Source organism: Podarcis liolepis (assembly GCF_965112155.1).
Source record: "Podarcis liolepis genome assembly, chromosome: 2".
In the NCBI taxonomy this organism is placed as follows: domain Eukaryota; kingdom Metazoa; phylum Chordata; class Lepidosauria; order Squamata; family Lacertidae; genus Podarcis; species Podarcis liolepis.
In genome coordinates, this window is record NC_139555.1 from 51,516,249 (window position 1) to 51,537,498 (window position 21,250).

At 40.7% G+C, this 21,250-nt stretch overlaps 1 protein-coding gene across 9 annotated transcripts in view; it reads right to left on the reverse strand.

Moving 5' to 3' along the window:
• NEURL1B (neuralized E3 ubiquitin protein ligase 1B) overlaps window positions 1-21,250 on the reverse strand; it is a 184,520-nt gene that overhangs the window by 12,021 nt on the left and 151,249 nt on the right. For 5 of the 9 annotated variants that reach the window (XR_014520985.1, XR_014520986.1, XR_014520987.1 and 2 more), the window contains exon 2: window positions 1,247-1,807. Coding sequence is in view for 4 of the 9 variants with exons in the window: in XM_083483731.1 (XP_083339857.1) it covers window positions 1,247-1,807 (561 nt within the window). In the remaining 5 variants the exon portion in view is untranslated. Of the gene's footprint in view, window positions 1-1,246; window positions 1,808-11,362; window positions 11,402-11,741; window positions 11,791-21,250 lie in introns of those variants that run through there. The other 4 variants (XR_014520988.1, XR_014520989.1, XM_083483733.1 and 1 more) reach the window with 2 other exon arrangements.

Sequence of the window (21,250 nt, forward strand, 5' to 3'; positions counted from 1 at the left end):
TTCAGATAACCCTGGAGTACACCAGATGCATGTATTAGTGCTCATGTTCTGAGAACACTGGAGGCAGCAGATTACATCACAGGCAGCATCCAAGATCCCTAGTGCTTTGTAAACACATACTATCAGGCTTGTCTATAAGGACAAAAATAAGTCCACAATCATGGCTCATTGAGCTGTACTTCTAGGTACGACAACTGAAGACAAGCCATCACCTGAACTCTACAGGACAAGGTGATAAATCAAGAGCGAGGAATCTCTTGCCTGGACGGAATAGATTCAAGAAGAGGAAAAACCCAATGCTTTGGAAAAGCTTCCAAACTCTTGGAAAGAGAATTACGACATTGCTGCCCTCGCTGGAGTCCTCTGATAAGCAGAGAAGCTGGCGTTTCTCTTGTGTCAAGGTGCTGTGCTTTCTAAAAAACCCCGATAGGGCAGGAATGCCACATGAGAGGCTCTAAGTGGCCGTCACAGGAGATAATGGTTATAAAGCCTGAGCTGGAGAGGGAGGATGAGTCATGGCACTGCATGGTACACACAGCTGGCAATCTGTGGAGCCAGTGCAAGGGGAAGAGGCCTCAGGTCATTGGCTTGGTTGGTCTCCTTGGTTGTGGGGCTCACAGATCCAAAAGTTAAAAGCTATCTCACACCAAGGGCACCAGTGCAACAAACACACCTGCAGTTTTATCAAGCAAGCTTATGCAATAGGAACAGGCTACCAATAGAAATGCTATGAGCAGTTTCTGGCATTGGTTTCAAATTTCTGAAGTGCTGGCATATTAATTTAGGCAACTGTAATTGGGGGGGGGGATATCTGTTGCCAGCTTATCTGCCCCATGGTGCAATCGAATTTAACCACGAGGGAGCAGAATGCCCACCTGAAGATTTCACATTTGCAAGCAGGGGCTTGCTTATTTCATTTATTTATTACATTTACATTCCACCTTTCCTCCAAGAGCTCATGGTGGCACACCTGGTTCTTTCCTTCTCCGTTATTATCCTCACAGCAAGCCTTTGAGGTAGGCTTGGCAGAGAGACCGTGAGCTTCATACCTAAGTAGGGATTTGAACCCGAGTCCCAGTAACAGTGACTGGATGAAAATGAAAATGCAAGCTTAGTATCTGGGCTTTACACTTTACAACATAAGCACCACTACCTCCCTCACACAGCTTGTTCTGAGAGAAGGGGGATATGACAAAAGGGTCTATGCAGAAGAAGATTTTTTTAAAAACAGACCATATACACCTACCTAGTATTTGCACTTCATGCGTGATTCCATAGACATCTATCAGTGCCCAGAGAGGCCCAGAGACTTTGACGCCACAGTGAAACAGAATTGGCTCTTCGTCATTAACGCTATAGAAAACTCTCCCATGGCGGTCGACCCAGAACGCCAAGATGTTGTCTCTTAGTGCAAACCTCTCTGGCAGGGCTTTGGCCCAGAAGCCTGGCCGTGTCACCAGGTCTGGGCAGGCGTATTTTGGTATGTCGTCGGCGCTCATCTGCGATGGGTCGTGAGTGGTGAAGCCAAAGCGCAGGGCCCCGCTCCACCCATGGTGGACGGACACCAGCTTGAGACGCACTTTCTCGTAGAGGTGGATGGGCCGGTTGGTGAAAGTGACGCCGTTGCAGAAACTGTTCCTCCGAGTGGCTTTGCGGGAATGGGCATCCAGGCGTATGTTTTTTCCTTTGGCCTGGAAATGGAATCGCGGAGGTTCAGTAATGGTGAGGACAGACCGCCTCTCATGGCTACTGTTAGGCAGTGTGTAATAAGGCCTGTGGGATACAGAGCGAGCCTGTTGACTGGTGTCTGCAGATAATAATAAAAGAAAAAAAACAGGAAGAAGAGGCATTGTTAGGAATTTGCTAATTTAGGTTGCAATGCTAAGAAAACTGCTTCCCCCACCCCCCAACCCCAGCTACTGATATGTGCAGATTCTAGGCTAGATTTTAACAGACTAATCAGATACAAATGCACTCCTTATTTGGACAAAGTTCCTCTGCTCCCTGTTCTTGTAATCCTAGTAAGAATGACATTTTTCCAGTGGAGAAAAATTCTGTCTCTCAGCCAGTGTTCAGCTAGAACCAGTTTTTAAATGAATACATTGCTAGACACAACTGACACCTCAACAGAAACGCAAACAAAGAAAACCTTAGCACACTAGGTTGAGGTGGGGAGATCCAAACTGCAGTAGTCACACTGCTACTATTTGGGGCCAAAAGAGGAACCAACTAGACAATCTCATTGCTGACATAAACAGATTTGCTCAACAACTGCTTCTACAATCTAAAACATGGGTAGGCAAACTAAGGTCCGGGAGCCAGAGCTGGCCCAATTGCCTTCTAAATCCAGCCCATGGACGGTCTGGGAATCAGCCTGTTTTTACATGAGTAGAATGTGTCCTTTTATTTAAAATGCATCTCTGGGTTATTTGTGGGGCATAGGAATTCATTCATTATTATTATTTTCAAAATATAGTCCGGCCCCCCTGAAAAAGTTTGCTGACCCCTGATCTAAAACTTGGGGCAATTGTTAAGTAGGCATCCCAGAAGACAGAGAAAGCAGCCAGTCTGGAGCCCTGTACCCCAGGCAGCCTATGTGTGCTACGTGAGAGCAGAGAGGAAGACTGACATAAAGAGAAGCTGCCGATATGTGGTAATATTACTTGCTGCCACCCTTCTGCCTCTTCTTGGTCCCCAATACATGTCCTGTTGGAAGTGACTTGAAGCAACAGTGCCCTCTTCTACCTATGAACTCAGAAGCAGACAGGTAGATTGTATGTTTGGAACAATGATAGCATATCAACAAAAGGAGGTGGCAGATTTATCTTAGTGGCACTGAACACCTCCAAGATGACCTGCCCATCATTTAAAAAGAGAAAGTGAGTCACCAAGTTAGTAACTAATCTGCAATCAACTGTTGGACCACCCAGGCAACCAAGCATTTAACCATCCCTAAAAGGCCCCTGGTTCTGAGCTCTAAGTGCTATCTTTGGCCTGCTTAGTATCCACAACATGCTTTGTAGCTCTTAAGAACTAGTTTTCAATTGTATGTTGCTTCAAATGTTAGCTGCTGATGGCTTAAATTCTGAAAATCCATTTGGGGTATCATAATTTATAGCCTTGTGTTTTAGCATAAACAGCATGCATTTTCCCTTACCCAATCTTTATATGTACACACTGAACTACAAGATAAAATAGGGCCATCAGAAACCCCCAAAGCTAACTGAAGCAGTCCTAGGGCGGAGGTGGGGGAAATTGGCTCCTAATGAAACTGTTTTTGTAAGTCTGTCCTATGACTTCCCCTAATGGCAGGAACAGTGTCATGGTAAATATTCAGTAATCATTTCCCTTATTTTTAATGAACGGCACACACACACAAAATAGCTCAGTGAGACAAGATTAAAGCTTCCACCCTAATAAAACCCAAACACAAATGTCAAAACAGTTTTATTGTAATTACCAGTAGCCACATGCCGAAATATTAACATAGCTGGAAAACAAAACTGCACAAAGGTCCTGCTTGGCACTTTATACTTGGGAGGAATAGGGATTTGTTTAAATATATTTTAAAATACCTTCACAGCAGGAGCTTCAATATTTTTGAATTGATATTGTGCAAGTGACAATTGTTTCAAATAATGGAAACACCTCTCCTTAAAAACAAACAACACATTCCTAACATTTGTGACTTACTTCTTTTACTTAACAGTAATTAAAATGCATACCAAAAAGTATTAGCTGACCTCAGCAGCCACACACTAAACAGTCCAGAAGAACTCTACTTCAGAATTGATTCCTGCCGATTCTCTCCCATTATTTCCCTCCCAACACCCAGACAGGCTCTTTTGATTGTATAAAAGTGAATTTAGAAAAAGTCCAGTCAGGTGTTGCTCTCCTAAGCCACGTCCACACCATACATTTAAAGTGCTATGATACCGCTTTAAGCAGTCATGGCTTCCTCCAAATAATCCTGGGAATTCACAGAGCTGCCATTTTCCAGAGTGGTTAAACAATCAATCCCTCTTCACATGAACTCTAGGAATTGTAGCTGTCGGGAAGAGGGGTCTCCTAACAAACTACAGCTCCCAGAATTCTTGGGAAGCCAAGGCTGTTTGAAGTGTATCATAGTGCTTTAAATGTTTGGTATGAATGCAGCCTAATAGTTGCAGATTCTGAAAGCATTTAACAGGGTCTCTCCGTCTCTACAGACCTTTCTATGGAAGGAGCTCAAGAATGCAATCCAACCCATTCCAGCCTGCAAACACTGTGTTTAGTGGTGTTTATGTACAAGTAAACATGCACAGGACAGGGCAGCAAGACAGGCATCCTGTCAGTTTTGGTGAGATTTTGTTTTTTTTACCTCCCCCTTAGGACTGCCTGACCAGAAAAAAACAGACTGCCCTGCTTCCCTGCTTTTTATCTGCAGAAATCAGCAGATGGAGGTTTTTATGGTATGGAGCTAAGCATTCTCACCTCCCAATGTCTGCAGTACAAGCTTGCAAAGGGTTTAGAAAACGTGCCAGTATAATAATAATGATAAAGGAACAAAGCTGGCAACAATACCTCTTGAATGATATATTTAGCGGGCCAAATCCTTAGCAGCAGCAGTGCCTCTCAGGAGGTTATACAAGCCTGTTTGTAATGTACACATCCTGCCAAAGGATGACAGATATGTTTTAAGAAAAAATTTCCAAAAGGAGAGAACCAAGATGACTAGCAAATCTAAATAAATAACTGGGAGGGAAGTACTTGCACTTCTCAAATGAACCACATGGGCCACGAACCACTCTCTGGTGCAAGAGATTCAGCTGGAAGAACTGAGAGACTAGCAACTTGCTGAAGGTGAAAATATAGTGTTTCTGGCCAGAGCGTCCTGGGAGCATCACTTCTGTTACAGTAACACCTAAGTACGTGGCAGCCATGAAGAGGTGGGAAACATAAGGCATTTCAGGAGTTACATGGAATAGCACATGCAAACAAGTTTATCTTTATATGAGAACTAGAAACAGAAACTGAACTCTTAAGATATTTCTTTTCATTACACTTATCTTAAGAATGGAGAGATACGGAAAGAATGGAGAGGCACATAATAGCAGTACACATAATAAATAGCGAGTTATAGATAGGCCCAAAGGGGCAAACGTTCTCAGGCATTCAGGGCAGCGTTGTTTACACCAATAGCGGAAGCTTTATCGCCACCTTCAATAAGAGCACGATAAGGCCAGAGAACAGAATCAAAGACCGCCAGGCACAAATGCATTAAGGCCTGTGATACATACACTTTTGTGATTAAGCGGCAAACTGCTCCCACTTATCACTATTGGCCTATACAATACACTGTACAACTTGCCTTGTGAACGGGAAAACTCTCCATCTACTTATATTCAGTACAATAGCGCAGTTTCTGCACAATCTGATCTAGATATATTGGCACTGACTGCCAAGAAAACCACTCTTAGTATCTGCTTATTGAGTTTTTAAAGGGTGTCCTTTCCTCTAAAATTGTCATTGTTTCATTCTTCTTAGTTGACTAAGTATATAGATGGCAATGGCCACAGTCAGACCATAACTCAACTGCCTTGTCCAGGAATGGCTGCCATAAGGAGTGGTGGAGAGAGGAATATTTCAATAAATACAGCAAGCCCACAACGTATCTGCATTTAACTTTTGCACATTCAGCTTTATGTGCTGGCAAAATAAATAAATAAAAATTAAAAGGGTGGAGAAAGGGTGTGAGGTTCTGGGGGAAATGACTTTGACAATCCCACTTACCACTGAGCTCAATAGATTTTGACTATGCGTAATTTGGCTTTAGGCACAATTTCCCTGCATAAGCTGCCTGCTTACTGTACATCCTGTTGTACAGCAACAAACTGTTTCACTATCTTCAAACACATTCTTCAGCACACCTTCACATAGTTTATGATCTTAAGGTATAAAAAGTGTGTGTGTTTACATACACACACACACACACACACACACATATACACAGGCATCTAAATTTTGTATAATCCCTATCCCATTCCTTGAATGTACAGAGAAGAATATCAAGCCAAGAAATTAGATAGATAGATAGATAGATAGATAGATAGATAGATACATAGATAGATAGATAGATACATAGATAGATAGATAGATAGATAGATAGATAGGAATTTTATTATAGAATCATAGAATCATAGAGTTGGAAGAGACCACAAGGGCCATCGAGTCCAACCCCCTGCCAAGCAGGAAATTATGCATTGGATAAATCCAGAGAATTTTAAGAGTTCGATGAGTAATTTCAAAAGATGGAAAAGCAGTTGTATAGCCAAAATGCTACCATCATTCCAAGCTGATGAACAGGAAGTTTAGGCCAGGGGTTATTTAAAAAGCAAAACAAACAGGAAAGCATGTTGCGATTATACAATAGGGAATTATCCTGAAGGAAATGAATGGGTCATGTTATCCTTTACTAGAACGGACACCTGTCAGTTACCCTTTTAAAACATACAGCACTTTTTCTTTAGTGGGATTGGGACAATGAAAGAGCACTGTAAATATAGTTGCCCCATAGCAAGCATCATTTTTGACAAGATATTTTGCAAGCGTAAAACCAGCATCTTCCACAAGAGATGCAGAGGAAAGAGTGGCAAAAAGCATTTTCCATGCACCAGACATCAACCTAGTCTGACAACACATTCTCATTCCAGTGGGTGCCTCATTCTCTACCATTCTGAAGTCCACAGCAAAGGATAGCTTCAATTGGTACATAAGTAATCATAACCTATTTCCAGATACTTCTGATCATGAAAGTGTTTTGGCCAGTGTATGGGGAAATATCTATAGCAATAACCAGCCTTGTCAATCTGTGAATGGTGGACCAATGGCGTACATGTACACCCCAAAATGACAGTGGTAAAATATTGTCATAAATTGCCATATGATAAGTGAGCATGTTATTGGCTGTAACTACCTCAACTATTTTACGTTGATTGGTCAATCTGTGGTGCGGCTGATAGAAATAGAGAATGTGAAATTGAAGAAGCAGCTCATAGGAAATGAAAGGAGAATATGGACTATTCAAAATGGAATGTGAGATGTCTCAGCTCACATAATCTCACCATCCTGAGGTTGGAGAAACTGGTGGCAGTGGTAGCTGTATTGGTAAACAGGAACACATCTGTTGCAGTAATTATATTTTTAGCTTTTTTCAGAAGACTAGTTTGCAAACAATCCAAGTCATTCCCCACTCATACTTCAGCCCCTCACACAGTTTAAATCACACTTATTTATATATCTTTTAATTTAATTTAGTGATTTAATCCAGACACATGAGGATTTGGAGAAACCTGACTGGAATGGAATTGGGGCCCACAGTGTATCCCTCACTGCTAATTTTAGAAAATCTCTTAGCTGTCAATCTCATGGGGATTTCAGTTGATTTTTTTAAAAAAACTATAATACATCCTTATATCATGGGTTTGGTATTCTTTTCAACATGCATTTTTTTAAAAAAACAAAAAAACCCAACACCAGTTATTTCCGGTATTGTTTGGCTTTGTAAATGGAAGGACACACAAACACTTTTCTTTAATGTACATTGTACTAGCCTCGCTGAAGCCTTTAAAATTCCGTTTTAGAACAAAACTCTTATTGTGAACAGTGCTTAAACCAATAAAGATTCCCCAAGACACACACAAACACACTACAGTTTGCATCATCTTGTACATCTTGTGTCTTTCTTCTCAGCCAGACATATCAGCATTGCAACCACAGAATGTTCATCTCTTGAACACTCCGGCGGCTTATTTGGTGTCTCTGGAGGGTAATGGCAATGATCCAAACTGGAGGAAATGCTGAAATTAAAAGACATGTTTATACAGGACACACTTCTCCTAAAACGTGCACTGGAAGAACGAAAGACTATTTGGCTTCAATGACTCATATGGCTGAAAAGGCCAGAAGATAACCTAGCCCAGTGACTTACATCAAGGCAGTACCGCTACCTAATAACTCATCTTGAATTGACCTACATAATGCAGACTATAACATCTCACAAGTAGAAGCCAGCAGAGAGGAGAACCGCTCAAAATGCCCACAGAACAGATAGTACCGGACAATAAAAGAACCACACACTACAGGAAAATGTGGTGGTGGTGGTTTTCAGTACCACTATCTGAGACAAGGACACTACATCCAGCCTCTTTCAAGATGTAGGAGGACTTGGTACCTCCAAAGAAATGGGGGTGGGGGAGAACCCAACTATATTGAATGTAGAAAATACTTTTTCTCTCACCACAATGAGTCCACAAGAATAGAGGCACCAGATTAAACAATCTCAAAACACAATTAAAAATCAAACCATGTTTTTCTTAAGTTATAGCCACAGTAATACTTTCCCTAAGCCAATAGAGCCATAACCTAAATCCTAATCAGCTAATGGCCACTTAAAGCCCTGAGGCAGGCCACCTGGTTTCATTTGCACAGATGGAAAGCAGGAGCAATTGTACTAAAATCTCTAAAGGACATGAGACAAGTACGCCAGAGAGCCATAGCAACAAGTCTCAGAGCTTGCTCTCACAAATCAATTATTGCTTAATGCTTTTTCATTCAACTTTGTCCTCTCCTGGGCATTTAAAAATTGTGTTTCAAGAGGAAACCCATAGTCCCTTTGTGAATATGCTGTGAAGGTTTTAATAAAGTCAGAATATATGAGAGTGAGAAGTTTTAATGAGTAAGGTTTTCATTACAGAGTCATTCTGAAAAACAGTGTTGTCAACAGTATCTCCTGCAATGGTCCCCTCTTCCCTGTGACACAAACACCACCACATTAGTATTTTGTCCCATGCACAATGCACCTGCATGAACCTTTGAAGTGCAGGTGAGAGCTTTTGGCCAATCTAAACAAGAAGAATTGAGAACTGAAGGCTCCCACTTTGGTAGCAAGCAACTGCTCTAGTTTAAACTCAGAAATGCAAACCTGTGAAGATAAGCCCTTAATGATATAGTATCAGAAACACAGAAAGGTAAAGCAAAAACAAACAAAAACCCTCTTAACATTGGAGACAGTGTTAGGGCAAACAGTATATGTGTAGATAAGCACTACTTAAAATGTGTTACAAAGCTGCTCCTAATTGTTCATTCTTGTCCCACAACAAAGATGCAACTGTGGAAAAAGGCAATGTAGCAGAATTCCAGACACAGGAAATGCTATGCTATGATTATTCAGAGCAAAATAAGTTAGTAGCTCACAGCTTGGAGCAGCACATCCCTTGCCTCTGAAAGCACAGCCCTTTTATAGGATGAAACCCAAGATACCTGATGACGAATCAGAATTTGTCCCAACTCTGGGTTACTGGAATCTAGCAGGCATCAAAACAATGGAGGACTAAAGATAAAGGGGAACAAATTGGGTTGTTGAAAAGATGGTGTTCAAGGCATTTAAGATGGGCCTAAAGGGAATGATAGATTATTGCAAGAAAAATGTTTATTCCTTCTCCTGTTGTGTTCAGGGAGATGTTTTAGATGCTGCACTTCAGCCCTGTCTAGTCACAATACATCAGTAGGTGTACATGTCCCAGTTGCGAAGACGCAAAGAAAAGGAAGAGATCTTGATATTGGATGTATTACAAAAGCTTCAGCTTTCACACTTTTAAAAGGCCAGTTTTTAGCCCATAGCTATGAAGACAGACTTCCAAGTGTGGAGCTTGTATGCTCTAATATTCAGAGAGAATGAACACACAAACGTAGCTGAAACTTTTTCTAAGGTGGAATAATAGTTCCTTAAATCATCCAAATTTAAAAATGTCATTAAAAATGCAGAACAACAAATATGTTTTACTTACTTAATTCTTATCTGGGAAACAAGGGATAGAACCTGTCATTATTTTATGTACACTCAACTGTATGGATGTTACTGAAACTGGGGGGGGGGGGGAGAGAGAGAGAGAGAGAGAGAGAGAGCTTTCAATGAATGCATCCTATAAGTAATCATTTTATTTTGAGATCCTATTGTTCAAATGATGTGAATCCATTGTGAGAGCTGGGTGGTGGCTGAATTTTTGACCGACCTCCTCCCTATTCAGAAAGCTCTAAAACACTTCAAAAGGACTTCTGAATAGGAAATAGACTAGGCAGTGTTAGAACAGCCACAGATTCAAATGCAAGCATTTCCTCTGTGTGTGCTGCTGCTGCTGCTGCTTCTAAAAGAGAGAGACTTCAACTGCCCAATATAGCAAACAGGGAACAGTTTTGTTTTCGCATTTTGAACCCTGATCTATACAGTACTGCAATATGTGAAATGTATGGTTTAGTTGTTTTGAGGGGGCAAGGGATGTCTTCAATCAGACAAGCCACTGTATTTTTCTCATAGCCAGCTGTCTGGAAGGAACCCTAGAAGAAAAAGCAGAGTTTCATTACCAAATGGGTATGAGCTACATTCCCAGAGAAAGTGAATTCCATAGAATCTAGGCCAAGGAATGAAGTGGGGGGCGGGGGTAGGAAATGAAACTTTACAAACAGCATAAAGTTCACAGAAACTGCACCAAAATTCCTATTACACACAATCTTTCTGCTATTCCCATCCTACAACAACTCGTTATTGTCACTTGAAAAACTTGTAATTAGGACTAATATTGTTACTAAATCATTATCAATCTGGCTTGGAAAGACAAAGGAGCCCATTTCCTTCTTGTAGATTCATCTCGCAGCTACTTTAGAATAGCTGAAACAGTAAACTGTTGTTTCCAGAGAAAATTTCATGACTTTAGCTTGTGACTTGATCCCCACCCCGAAAAGCAACTTAATCATCTATCCCATGACATATCCTTAGTGCAATGGATCTTTGAGCAGGGCAGTTTCTCTAAAAATAAAATGACTACATTCTCTGAAATGCAAGCGCTTCTACAAAGCCAGAGTTCAGCCACATCATTAAAAAGCTGCACACAATAGAACTGTTACCTTGAAAGGGAAAATAACCGCAAGGCCATGTCATCCTGGTTAACTGAGCATCCTTTAGCCATGATAGTGTCACAAGACAAACCACAAAAAAGAATGAAAAGCCGATTCATTGAGCTAGTCTCAAAGGCCCCTCATGTTTGCTAACAAAAATTCATAATGAGGCAAACCTTCTTTCAACAATGAGTGATAAAAATCCTCACTAAATTAGAGGCAATGGTAGAGATAAAATATTCTATGATAATCATTTCTGCTCCCCACCCACCTCGAGTAATGCAGATTATTTATAATAAAATGAGTATTTTCAGATGTCTAAGAAACAGTCTTGGCAGTGTCTATTCTCAAGGGCTTACATAGGGCTGTTTCAGGCATAATGCTATACCACAGTTTACTGCTACATGAAAAAACAAAAGCAAGACTTAACCTTGTATATTTCTCCTTTCCTTCTGCTCCTCTGGTGCAGCTGCAATGAGATTTCATAATTTCTGTTTTAAATTTAAATAGAATAATTTCTATTTTTAACCATGAATTATAATTAATTTAAACCTTAAACCAGCCTCTCCCAACCTGGGGCCCTCTAGATGTTTTAGACTACAAGTTCCATCAGTCTGTGACATAATTCTTGATAAGGGACGGTAACAATTCCTCCCCGCCCATTGCCCATATCAGAGAAAAAGAATGTGGGGGTGAGATGCAGCTCTAAGACATGGGTCATGAGCACCAGGGGGTTCCTTTCTGCACCAGACTTATCAAAATAATGAATTCAGGGGCTCGGTCACCAGCTCTGCCTTGTACTCTGTTACCCGGGCAAGTTACTTGTCCTTCATTATTAACCATGATCCCACAGCAGCCATTTTGTGGTGGTGCCTACAAGAGGTTTTGTGCTGCTTTCTCCCACAAATTATCAGATGTGTGCACGAATTCAAAAAAGTTGTCACCCCCTGCTCTACAAAGCTTTTGGAGTCTATCAAACAAAATTGACACTGCAGTAGAGAATAGCTCTAACTTCTGATGAACAGAATATTAGAAACACAAAGCACAGAGGCTGGTCCATCTGCCACTCACTTAAGCAAGTAATACTTTTCTATAAATAATTTGAATAAAAAACTGCTTGTCCTTCAGCATTTGTTGGTTCCTATTGTTTCCCCACTTCTCTTCCCAGCTCTCTCACTTCCACCTCACAAGCTACCCCAAACTAACAAGTAAAGTGTAGCTAGCAATAGTGATTATGACATTCCACTTTTATGCGACTATCGGCTGATGTTTGGTTTTAGATTACGTACTTTCACTGGCCGTCAAAGCTAGTCAGTCACAAAATAATATTGTAACGGTACATTATAACTATCAGAGATACAGCTAACAGGAGAGTTTATAGAATACAGCTTTCAAGCCTGTGCTTCATTTTTCCTCAGCAATATGTACTACGATTCAAGTTCTCTTGGGAGGTAGCTCTTTAATTTAACTGAAGGTTTTGCTTCTCTCATCTGCAAGTTAAACAGCATTTAAACCAGAACCGCTGACAAGTATTTCCTGTACAGCTATAAGAAGGTCTTTTGCAATGAGTCAGGCCAATTTTCATCTCAGCCTCCTATGGCCTGCAGTAGCTCGCCAGAGAATCTTAAGATGGCTTTGGGAACAACATAGGATGGATGGAAGAAGGGACTGTGCACCCTCGACTGCCATTTTGTGTAACATCCAAACAATTTGTGAGCATCACATAACATTGGTTATGTTTAGGTTCTGTGGGTTTTTTTAATGAATCTTTGTAAGGTCAGGTGTTTTGCTTTGTTTCTGAAAAAAGAGAGCATCAAGTGGCCTTCAGTTTGGGTCAAGAGGCCTCCATCTTTAATACCATGTTTTTAGAATCTGGTAGGTGAGAGTTAAAAGATGGACGGAGAAGGCATAGTGTCTAAGTCACGTTTAGTCTGCTACAATTCCCTCTTCCCCCCAAAATAGTATAAAAGCTACTGCCTGATAGATAGATGGAAGCCTTGGAAGCTGTTCAGATTGCTGCAATTGATCATAGTCATTTGACACCCAAGTTCCTTTCCCCTTATATTTACTTCAACAGTAAAGCTTTTTGAAATATCGTCCATGTGCAAGGAATCAGAAGTATGAAAATAAAGGAGGTAGCACTGGGTCACACCTTCAAGCCATAGCCAAAGAAAAATGTGCTGTCACCAAGCCAGGCAATTAATCTCACTACATTTAAATCTGCCTGTCAGTTTCTAGACTATACTCATTAATATGCTCTGCAAACATGTTGCAGCACTGTGGACCACTAGAATCAACTAATGGAGGCTGGTGTGACCCACAGTGAATAAATTTGAAACACACAATTTTCCTGACCACCCTCAATTTTAATCTGATTTTATTCCAAGGTGGGGTTTTAAAGGCTTGGACACTATACTATCCATTTGACATTTAGCCTGCAAGCCTATGAAGGCTTATTTGGGAGTGAGCCCCACTGAACGTGGTGGGACTTCTGAGTAAGCACGCGCAGGAGTAGGTTGCTAGTTTTCCATATGAGAAGTGTTCCAAAACAACAGACGCCCAGTTCATTAGCCACTGTTATGTTGTGCCTTTCCCAAGAGACTGCCATAGTCTGAACTCAAAAGATCAAGGAAAAAATAGTATTCCAAAAACTGTCAATCTTCTAAAAACTGGCTCTAGTATCAGTTTTCAGCATTCCACAACAGAAGTATGTCCAAATATATTATATTAAGTGCTAAATATGAAAGTTGTATTAGCATCTAAAAATTATGTGTCAACGTATTGCACAACACATAATAAAAGACAGACCTCAGCTCAAACTGCTGATGCTACAATCCTGTTGCCTTACATAAACTCTTATCAATTCTTCCTTTCTCGCAGAATGACTAAAACTATAGGATTCCTCCCCAGTTCTCTCTTACCAGCTAGCATCATACCCAAGTTCTGCATTACATTTCTATTATAAAAGCTAACTAAAATGTTACAGAAATATAATTCCATCTAACCTCCATTTCCCAGAATATTAAATATATTTTTCAGAAGGCCATAGTAACACTGCAACATTATAAGGTAGATGAGCAGATAGACTTGTGCCTTTGCATGTGCAAATACCAAAACAACAGTATAGTGTAATAATTAGCAGTAACATTTTATGTCACTAAGCTTGCAGGAGCATCTACGGAATATCTGGTTTTAAATTAGATGCAATTATCTTTTCTCCCCTGCCCCCACACTGAACTCAAAAGAAATATTGGGTAACAACATGTTTCACTTTGTCCCATCACCCAGATGTATTGGGATCATGGAAAGGGTGTGCTAACTTGAACACTATTCACATGCTGGTTGTTTTCTACATAAACAGGAACAAGGTAAGGGGTGGAATCGTTGTCTGTGGGAGGCAGGAAATCCATCCCATCCCCTATAGGCACAAAGGGTCACCGTGTTACACCAGAAGACTAATTGCTAAATAATTACCAAAAAAGAAAAGGAAAATGAAAGGCTTTAAAACAAAGCAACTGCAGCTCAGCATGGGTGGCAGTTTTGTCTGGCATTCAAAATGGCCATTGAACACCATGTCGAATAACTGAAAGAGATGGGTTTAAATTCTACTGCGGTTATGGATTCTCCATGTAGATCTGGTGAAGTCACTGTCTCTCACCCTTAGTCTCCAACCAGTTAAATGGGTTAATATTTACCATTTATACAAAGTGCTTCGCGTACTGTGATTAACGATGACAATGTTGTGTAAATGCAACAAATTCCTGCAGGGAATTTATTAGCTTCCTGCTTGCCCTCTTCCTAACACTAACAGACTACTCCAAGCACCCTAACAAGGGTACATTTCTCAAAGTATACTGGGAAGAAGCTGCCACGGCCATAAGGCTTTCAGGGGTTTTTGTGTTAACGTGCCTCCTTTTGTGAAGAGCTGGCTCCCATAACACGTGCTGAATTTTGGCTGAGGAAACCAGCATTGACTGTAGGAGCTCCTGAAGTTTGCTCAAGGCCACTTTTGCTTCTCCCCAGTCTGTTTTTCTTTCTGATGAACTGTGCTGAACTAAGTCATGATTTTGCTTAGCATGTCATCTGAACTGGAACTCATGCTTAAGGTCATGATTAGCAAGAAGAGAGCTTAATTGCAAGCTCGGGGCTCATAGGCAACACAGTAAACGAAACCTTTGTTTAACACAGCAAAGTTTTTTGTTGTTTTTTTTTAAAAAGGAGTAAAAGAAGCTGCACATTCCTTTCCAGGAGCTCACAGTGTTGTGAAAGCCAGGTCAATTGGTCAGCTCCTCCTTAGTGGGCAATAGCTACTTCATGAAAATTCTGCAAGGTCAAAGTTAACGACCACAAAGTAAATGAGATGTTGAGGCTGCAAATCCTATGGACCTTTACCTCTGAACATAGCGAGAATTAGTTCAGAGTAAGAATGCATGGAGTTCAGGCCTAAGGCATTTTGCTGCTTGAGGTCAAGGGCAAGATGAAACTCCTTCCTCCTTCTACATATGGAAGACAACTGGACTGACAGCTGAATCACCCTAGTAAAGGGATAGCAACCTCCACAACACTTGGGTTGGGGGCTAATTTGTGGTAGGATGGGCCCAAGGCCTCACTTTGCCAGCCCTGATAGGATTGTACTACGAAATAGTGTTTATTAACCACCATTGTGCTACAGAAAAATTGGGGTGGGGAATGAGAAATCACAGGGATGTTTCAATACACGTAAGCAAGATGGCAACCCAGTTAGCAGCAGACTTAACAAGGGCCATGCATTCAGGGCTTCTGGTCTTTTCCGAGACAGCCACAAATCTCAGAGTGAGCAAGAAACTGTGGCTTCTAGGAAGCAGCTGCTTTCAAAATCCCTGCCCCCAGTATGCTGCTGGATTGCAATCTGGTGCTTCACTTTTTATTTACACACAGTTTAAACAAGGCTCTGGCATAAAGGAGAAAAATGCTTTGGAAGGAATGCATTGAGTGAGAAAGGTAAATAATGAGTGGCCTTCAATTATTTTCTTTTTAACAGCTATCAGGACTGTATATAATTCAACTGCACTTCTCAAAGATGAAATCCATGAAATCCAGAGCAGAAGAGAAAGGGGGGGAGTAGAACAGTGACTGTTTATAGTTAATCTGGCGAGGGGACGGGGAGATACATAGCTTTCCTACTTGTTATGTTAGTTTATTTCTCTGCCACCTTTTGTCCAAAAAGGCTCTCACAAGAACTAACAAAGGCAATCACAAAATTCAAGCAATAAAATACAGCAAAAGATTAATATCTCAACAACATATCATATTTGTCATATCTATAGTTCAGAAGAGGATTCTTTCCCTAGAAAACGTCCATGGGTCATAGGATTTCAGGCAGAGATCAAATGGAGTTTAGCAAATGCAATTCAGTATACAATTCAGCTGGGCCTCTCTGCAAAAGCTAAGAAGAAGAAATAAGTATTATTATTTACGCCAAATCACTATGTCCATTTATGGCACCCACATGAAGAATTAAGAAATAGTACCATATGGTTACACATGCTGCAAGAAACAGAAAAAGAGGATGCATTGAGAACAAGAACATAAAGTCTTGTTGCACCTTGAAGGCTAACAAATTGTATTGTGCCATAAGCTTTCATGGACTAGAGCCCACTTCACCAGATGCTTCAGATGAAAGCTTATGCCATAATAAGCTTTGTGAGTACCACAAGAATTTTGCTGCAACAGACTTGTAACACAGCTATCCTTGCCCTGTCAAATGGACCAAAAGTGCTCCTTCTCCAGGATGTCTTGCATCTCACCATATGGCAAATTATAATGTGCATACATTATTCAAGAATGGAATAGTGGTGTCTTTGTTGCCATACAAACCAGAACTACTGAAATGCAATTTGGAAAGCTGATCTAGGACAAGGATTAAATGAGTGAAGCCTCAGCTCTGTCAAGTATATGGAGCAAAACACACACAAAACTACAGCTCTTCCTCCCCAACAACAAAGTCTTGTGACACTTCAAAGGCAAATAAATACAAGTGGGCTCTAGTTCACAAAAGCTTATAACTCAAATTCACCCATAATTTCTCTTCCTATACTGAGACTCTTTGGGATTTATTGCAACAGAGTGATACAGCTTCTCCTGTTGAACTTATTGCTCTTGAATTTGCTAGTAGCATACATGGGAATAGTTCAAAATGTGGAATAATCTTAAGCAATTCTTCTCAATTCTTAAGCCCTGCACAAAAGGGATTTCCCTTCTCTCCTCCCCTGCACCCCCCAAAATTAGCTGGGGTGGGTCAGGATAACCCCCTGCAGAACAACACACAGCAGGAGGGGGGGGTCATTCCATCCAGCAAGCTGAAATATTTGTGTTGTTGGAATGTTTGGCATAATGCAAAGTGGAATTCCTCCCACTATAAATAGACTTGTTGGGTGCAATAGTTCTTTTGCAGCAAAATCCTATACGTATTTGTTTGGACGTAAGCCCCGCTGTGTTGAATGGAGTTTTCTTTCATGTAAGGGTGCAAAAGGATTGCAGTTTTAGAATCCTTTATCTTGCATCTAAATAAGCTCAGCTTTTCAGTCTTCAGGGCATAATGCAAAAGTACGGTAACTCCTTTTCAGACCTCTATTTGTACAAAATGGAAAAAGATTTCTGGAGGATAAAGCTATCAGTGGCTACTGAACATGATCACTATACCACAGTATGCGTGCTAAGAGGAAGGCACGTTTGGCAAACCCTCACCATGATCAACTCCCACCCAGAAACTCCCACTGTGGAAGGACGTGTGGATCCAGAATTGGCCTCCACAGTCACTTACAGACTCACTGTTAAGACCGTGTTCATGGAAGACAATCTTACTCAGCTACAAGTGATCACCAAAGAAGAAGAGAAGAAGTTGAATACCAGCAGCCGGGGGGCAAACAGCAGGACAGGGCTACTGTGCTCAAGTCCCATTTTGTTGGGTTTTTTTTGTTTTTTTAAAATAATATTTATTAATTTTCCAACAAATTAAACACAACACTACAAAAAAACAAAACAAAAAACATACAATACAATACAGTACAAAAAACACTACAAAACACTAACACATACAACTAACAAAACAAAACAAAAACCATTTAAAACACAGTCCAATTTCAATATCTTATCTTTCTTTCACTAATTTCCACGACCTCCTCACACCTCCCTTTTTGTATTCCACTTCTATTAATTGTTTCAGCAATTCCTTTCCATCTTCCTGTTTTCTATCCTATAATTATCTTAAGACATTCTAACCTTATTTTTCCCTTTAATACTCTATTAATCTATTTATACTTAATTCCTTATAACATTTCTACTAAAGCCATATAACTTCATTCCAACATTTTTCTAACATTCATTAATTTTACAGTATTTCTGTAAGTAGTCTTTAAACTTTTTCCAGTCTTCTTCCACCGATTCTTCTCCCTGGTCTCGGATTCTGCCAGTCATTTCCGCCATTTCCATATAGTCCATCAACTTCATCTGCCATTCTTCCCGGGTGGGTAAATCTTGTGTCTTCCAGTACTTCGCCATGAGTATTCTTGCTGCTGTTGTTGCATACATAAAGAAAATTCTATCCTTCTTTGGCACCATTTGGCCGACCATGCCCAGGAGAAAGGCCTCTGGTTTATTCAAAAAAGTATATTTAAATATCTTTTTCATTTCGTTATAAATCATCTCCCAGAATGTCTTAATCCTTGGGCATGTCCACCAAAGGTGAAAGAATGTACCTTCAGTCTCATTACATTTCCAACATTTATTGTCGGGCAAATAGTAAATTTTTGCAAGCTTGACTGGTGTCATGTACCACCTGTAAATCATTTTCATTAGATTTTCTCTTAAGGCATTACATGCCGCTCAAGTCCCATTTTGGGCTTCCCAGAGGCATCTGACTGGCTACTGTGGGAACAGAATGCCAAATTAGTTAGGCCTCAAATCCAGCAGGGGTTTTTTTTTGTGTGTTCTTATAGGAGACGGTGGGGGGAAATACTTCACTTTAATCGAGCTCAAAATTAACTAACGTTATTCCAGAATGCAGGGACGGACAGCCGTCCTTTTGACGTAAAAACAATCATCCTTTGTCACCCGAAAAAGCAAGCAAACAAAAAAAACACAAAAGCTGCTGAAGTTTCAAGCACAAGTTGCGCCTTTGCTAAAGAAAGCTATTCGCTGAAATGGCTCTCTTACAAAACTCCTATTAGGAATGCCTACTTTGCCAAAGGGAAAAAAGGTGGCTCGTCTTACACTAGAACCCTGGCCTCATTAAAGCTTAATTGAAAGGAGCAGCAGGGGGAAGAGGGCAGACTAGAGTTCTGTGGGTGGATGCAAGCAGTGCCTATTCCCCCCCCCCCCCCAAGGACATTTAGAGGTTGTGGAAATACACCCCCATTGTGTCACAAATGTCACCTGGACAAGCCCCATTGAAAGGGCAAGAATCAGTGGGCAAGAAATGGGAACACAGCTCTACACCCCATCTTTGGCTCTGCTGGTTACCACTGATCCGCTTATGTGTCACAATGTCTTGCTTCTTAAAAACAAAAACAAAAAACCTTTGTCTATCATTTCAGTATCCCCAACGGAAGGGTAAAATCTTTGACGTATTTCTGCTACATACGAAATATTATAGACGTTGAAGAGTCATATGCTCTAGACCTGAATCCCGTGGTTAAAATCTCAGTTCAACTATGAAGTTCTCGTGTGAAAATAGCATGCTGCCATATTTCCTCTTTACTGATTAATAATCTTTCTGGGAAACATTATATGACTTCCACTCAAATGTTATTTTTAATAACAAATGAAGTTTAAAAATTTAAGCAATTTAAATGATGCTCAATGAGTTCTAATTTTCATTTCTTGGCTGGGTGCAAACATTTTCCTGTCATGTTCCTATTAAATATTGCCAATACCTACTGATTTATAACCTGGATTGGATCCTAAGAAGCACAGCCAGAAGGAGGTTGGCATAAAATGGGGATTTCCCATCAATTCCTCCCGCTGAAAAGCCTCTTTTGAGGATTTAAGGGTCTTCCTGAATGGAGTGGTCTGTGGCGTGTGTGGTGGTAATGGAAAGGGGGATACAACTAAAAATCAGGTGGAGGAACCTTCTATGAGCAGTTTTGCAGGGGCCTGCAGAAGATAGGAGGGATGGTTAAGTCATCTTCTGCCAACCCTCTTCCATCAGAGCTACTCAGCATGTAAACCTCTGTTTCTTAGTCCCACTGAGTTAACAGGACTTATTTCCAAGTCAACATGGCCAAACTACTGGCGCCACAATGGGAGAAAAAGCCAGCAGATGTAAAGACCTTTGGGTCAATTTGGCCCAACCTCATATAGTGTCATTTAGGTATGGCAACCCCGTTACTTTTGCTTGCGTCAGACTGTGGCATGCTGGAAGTCTGATTAACTTTAGAGGGGATTGTTCATGTTTCTACAGCTGGTCTGCATACCTAAGTAGAACCATGCCATGTTTTGTTCTAGCTCCACATTCATGAATAGGCAAGTGCAAGGCTAATAGTCAAAAGACAGAGCACCACACATTGGCTGGTTGTTTTAGATTTTAGTCAGTTTTAGTACACTTAATACAATAAGACTGTTTCTGAAACATATTCATGCATTAATGAGTCTAAAGATAAGTGCCCAAAGGAAAGGCGTTTCTTGAGAAAACTGCCAATTTTGAGATGAAGGTTATTAGGCAATAACACACAGCTGTTGCACCTCTGGGACGTGAGAGTTCAGCTGTTCCCTCTTAGAATTAATAAAACAAACCATGAACTACTGACAAACATTTATACTGTTCAGACAAAATGCATCAGGGCCTCTAAAGGAAAATGAAGTGCCTCTGCTGGTCTCAGTAAGGGAAGAGTCACAGCCCAACAGAACCAGAAGTAACCATTTAGAGGGGCTTGGGAATGTGATTGTTTGTGTCTAACTTATAGGTACAGAAACCCCGATTTCTGCTTCTACTGCTGCAAACCTCTGAGACCTGTACGCATTATGCAGATTGCTATATATTTTCTTCTCTTAGAAAATATACTCTGCTAGCCAAGCTGTACCCCTTGAACACTAAAAGGTTTGTTTAATTCCTTCCCTGGGAGTGGAATTTTCCAATGTATTACCTACCGAGTATGGTATTGCTATGCTGCTACCAGGACACAGTGGTGGATATTTATTTTAATTGTCCCACTCATTTTTAAATGCCAGTGTAGATTATGGGGAAAGGTCATGGCTCAGTGGTAGAGCAGAAGGTCTCAGGTTCAATCTTCCTGTCTCAAGGGAGAAGGACAGTCAGTGCAGAGAGGAGGTGTAACGTAAG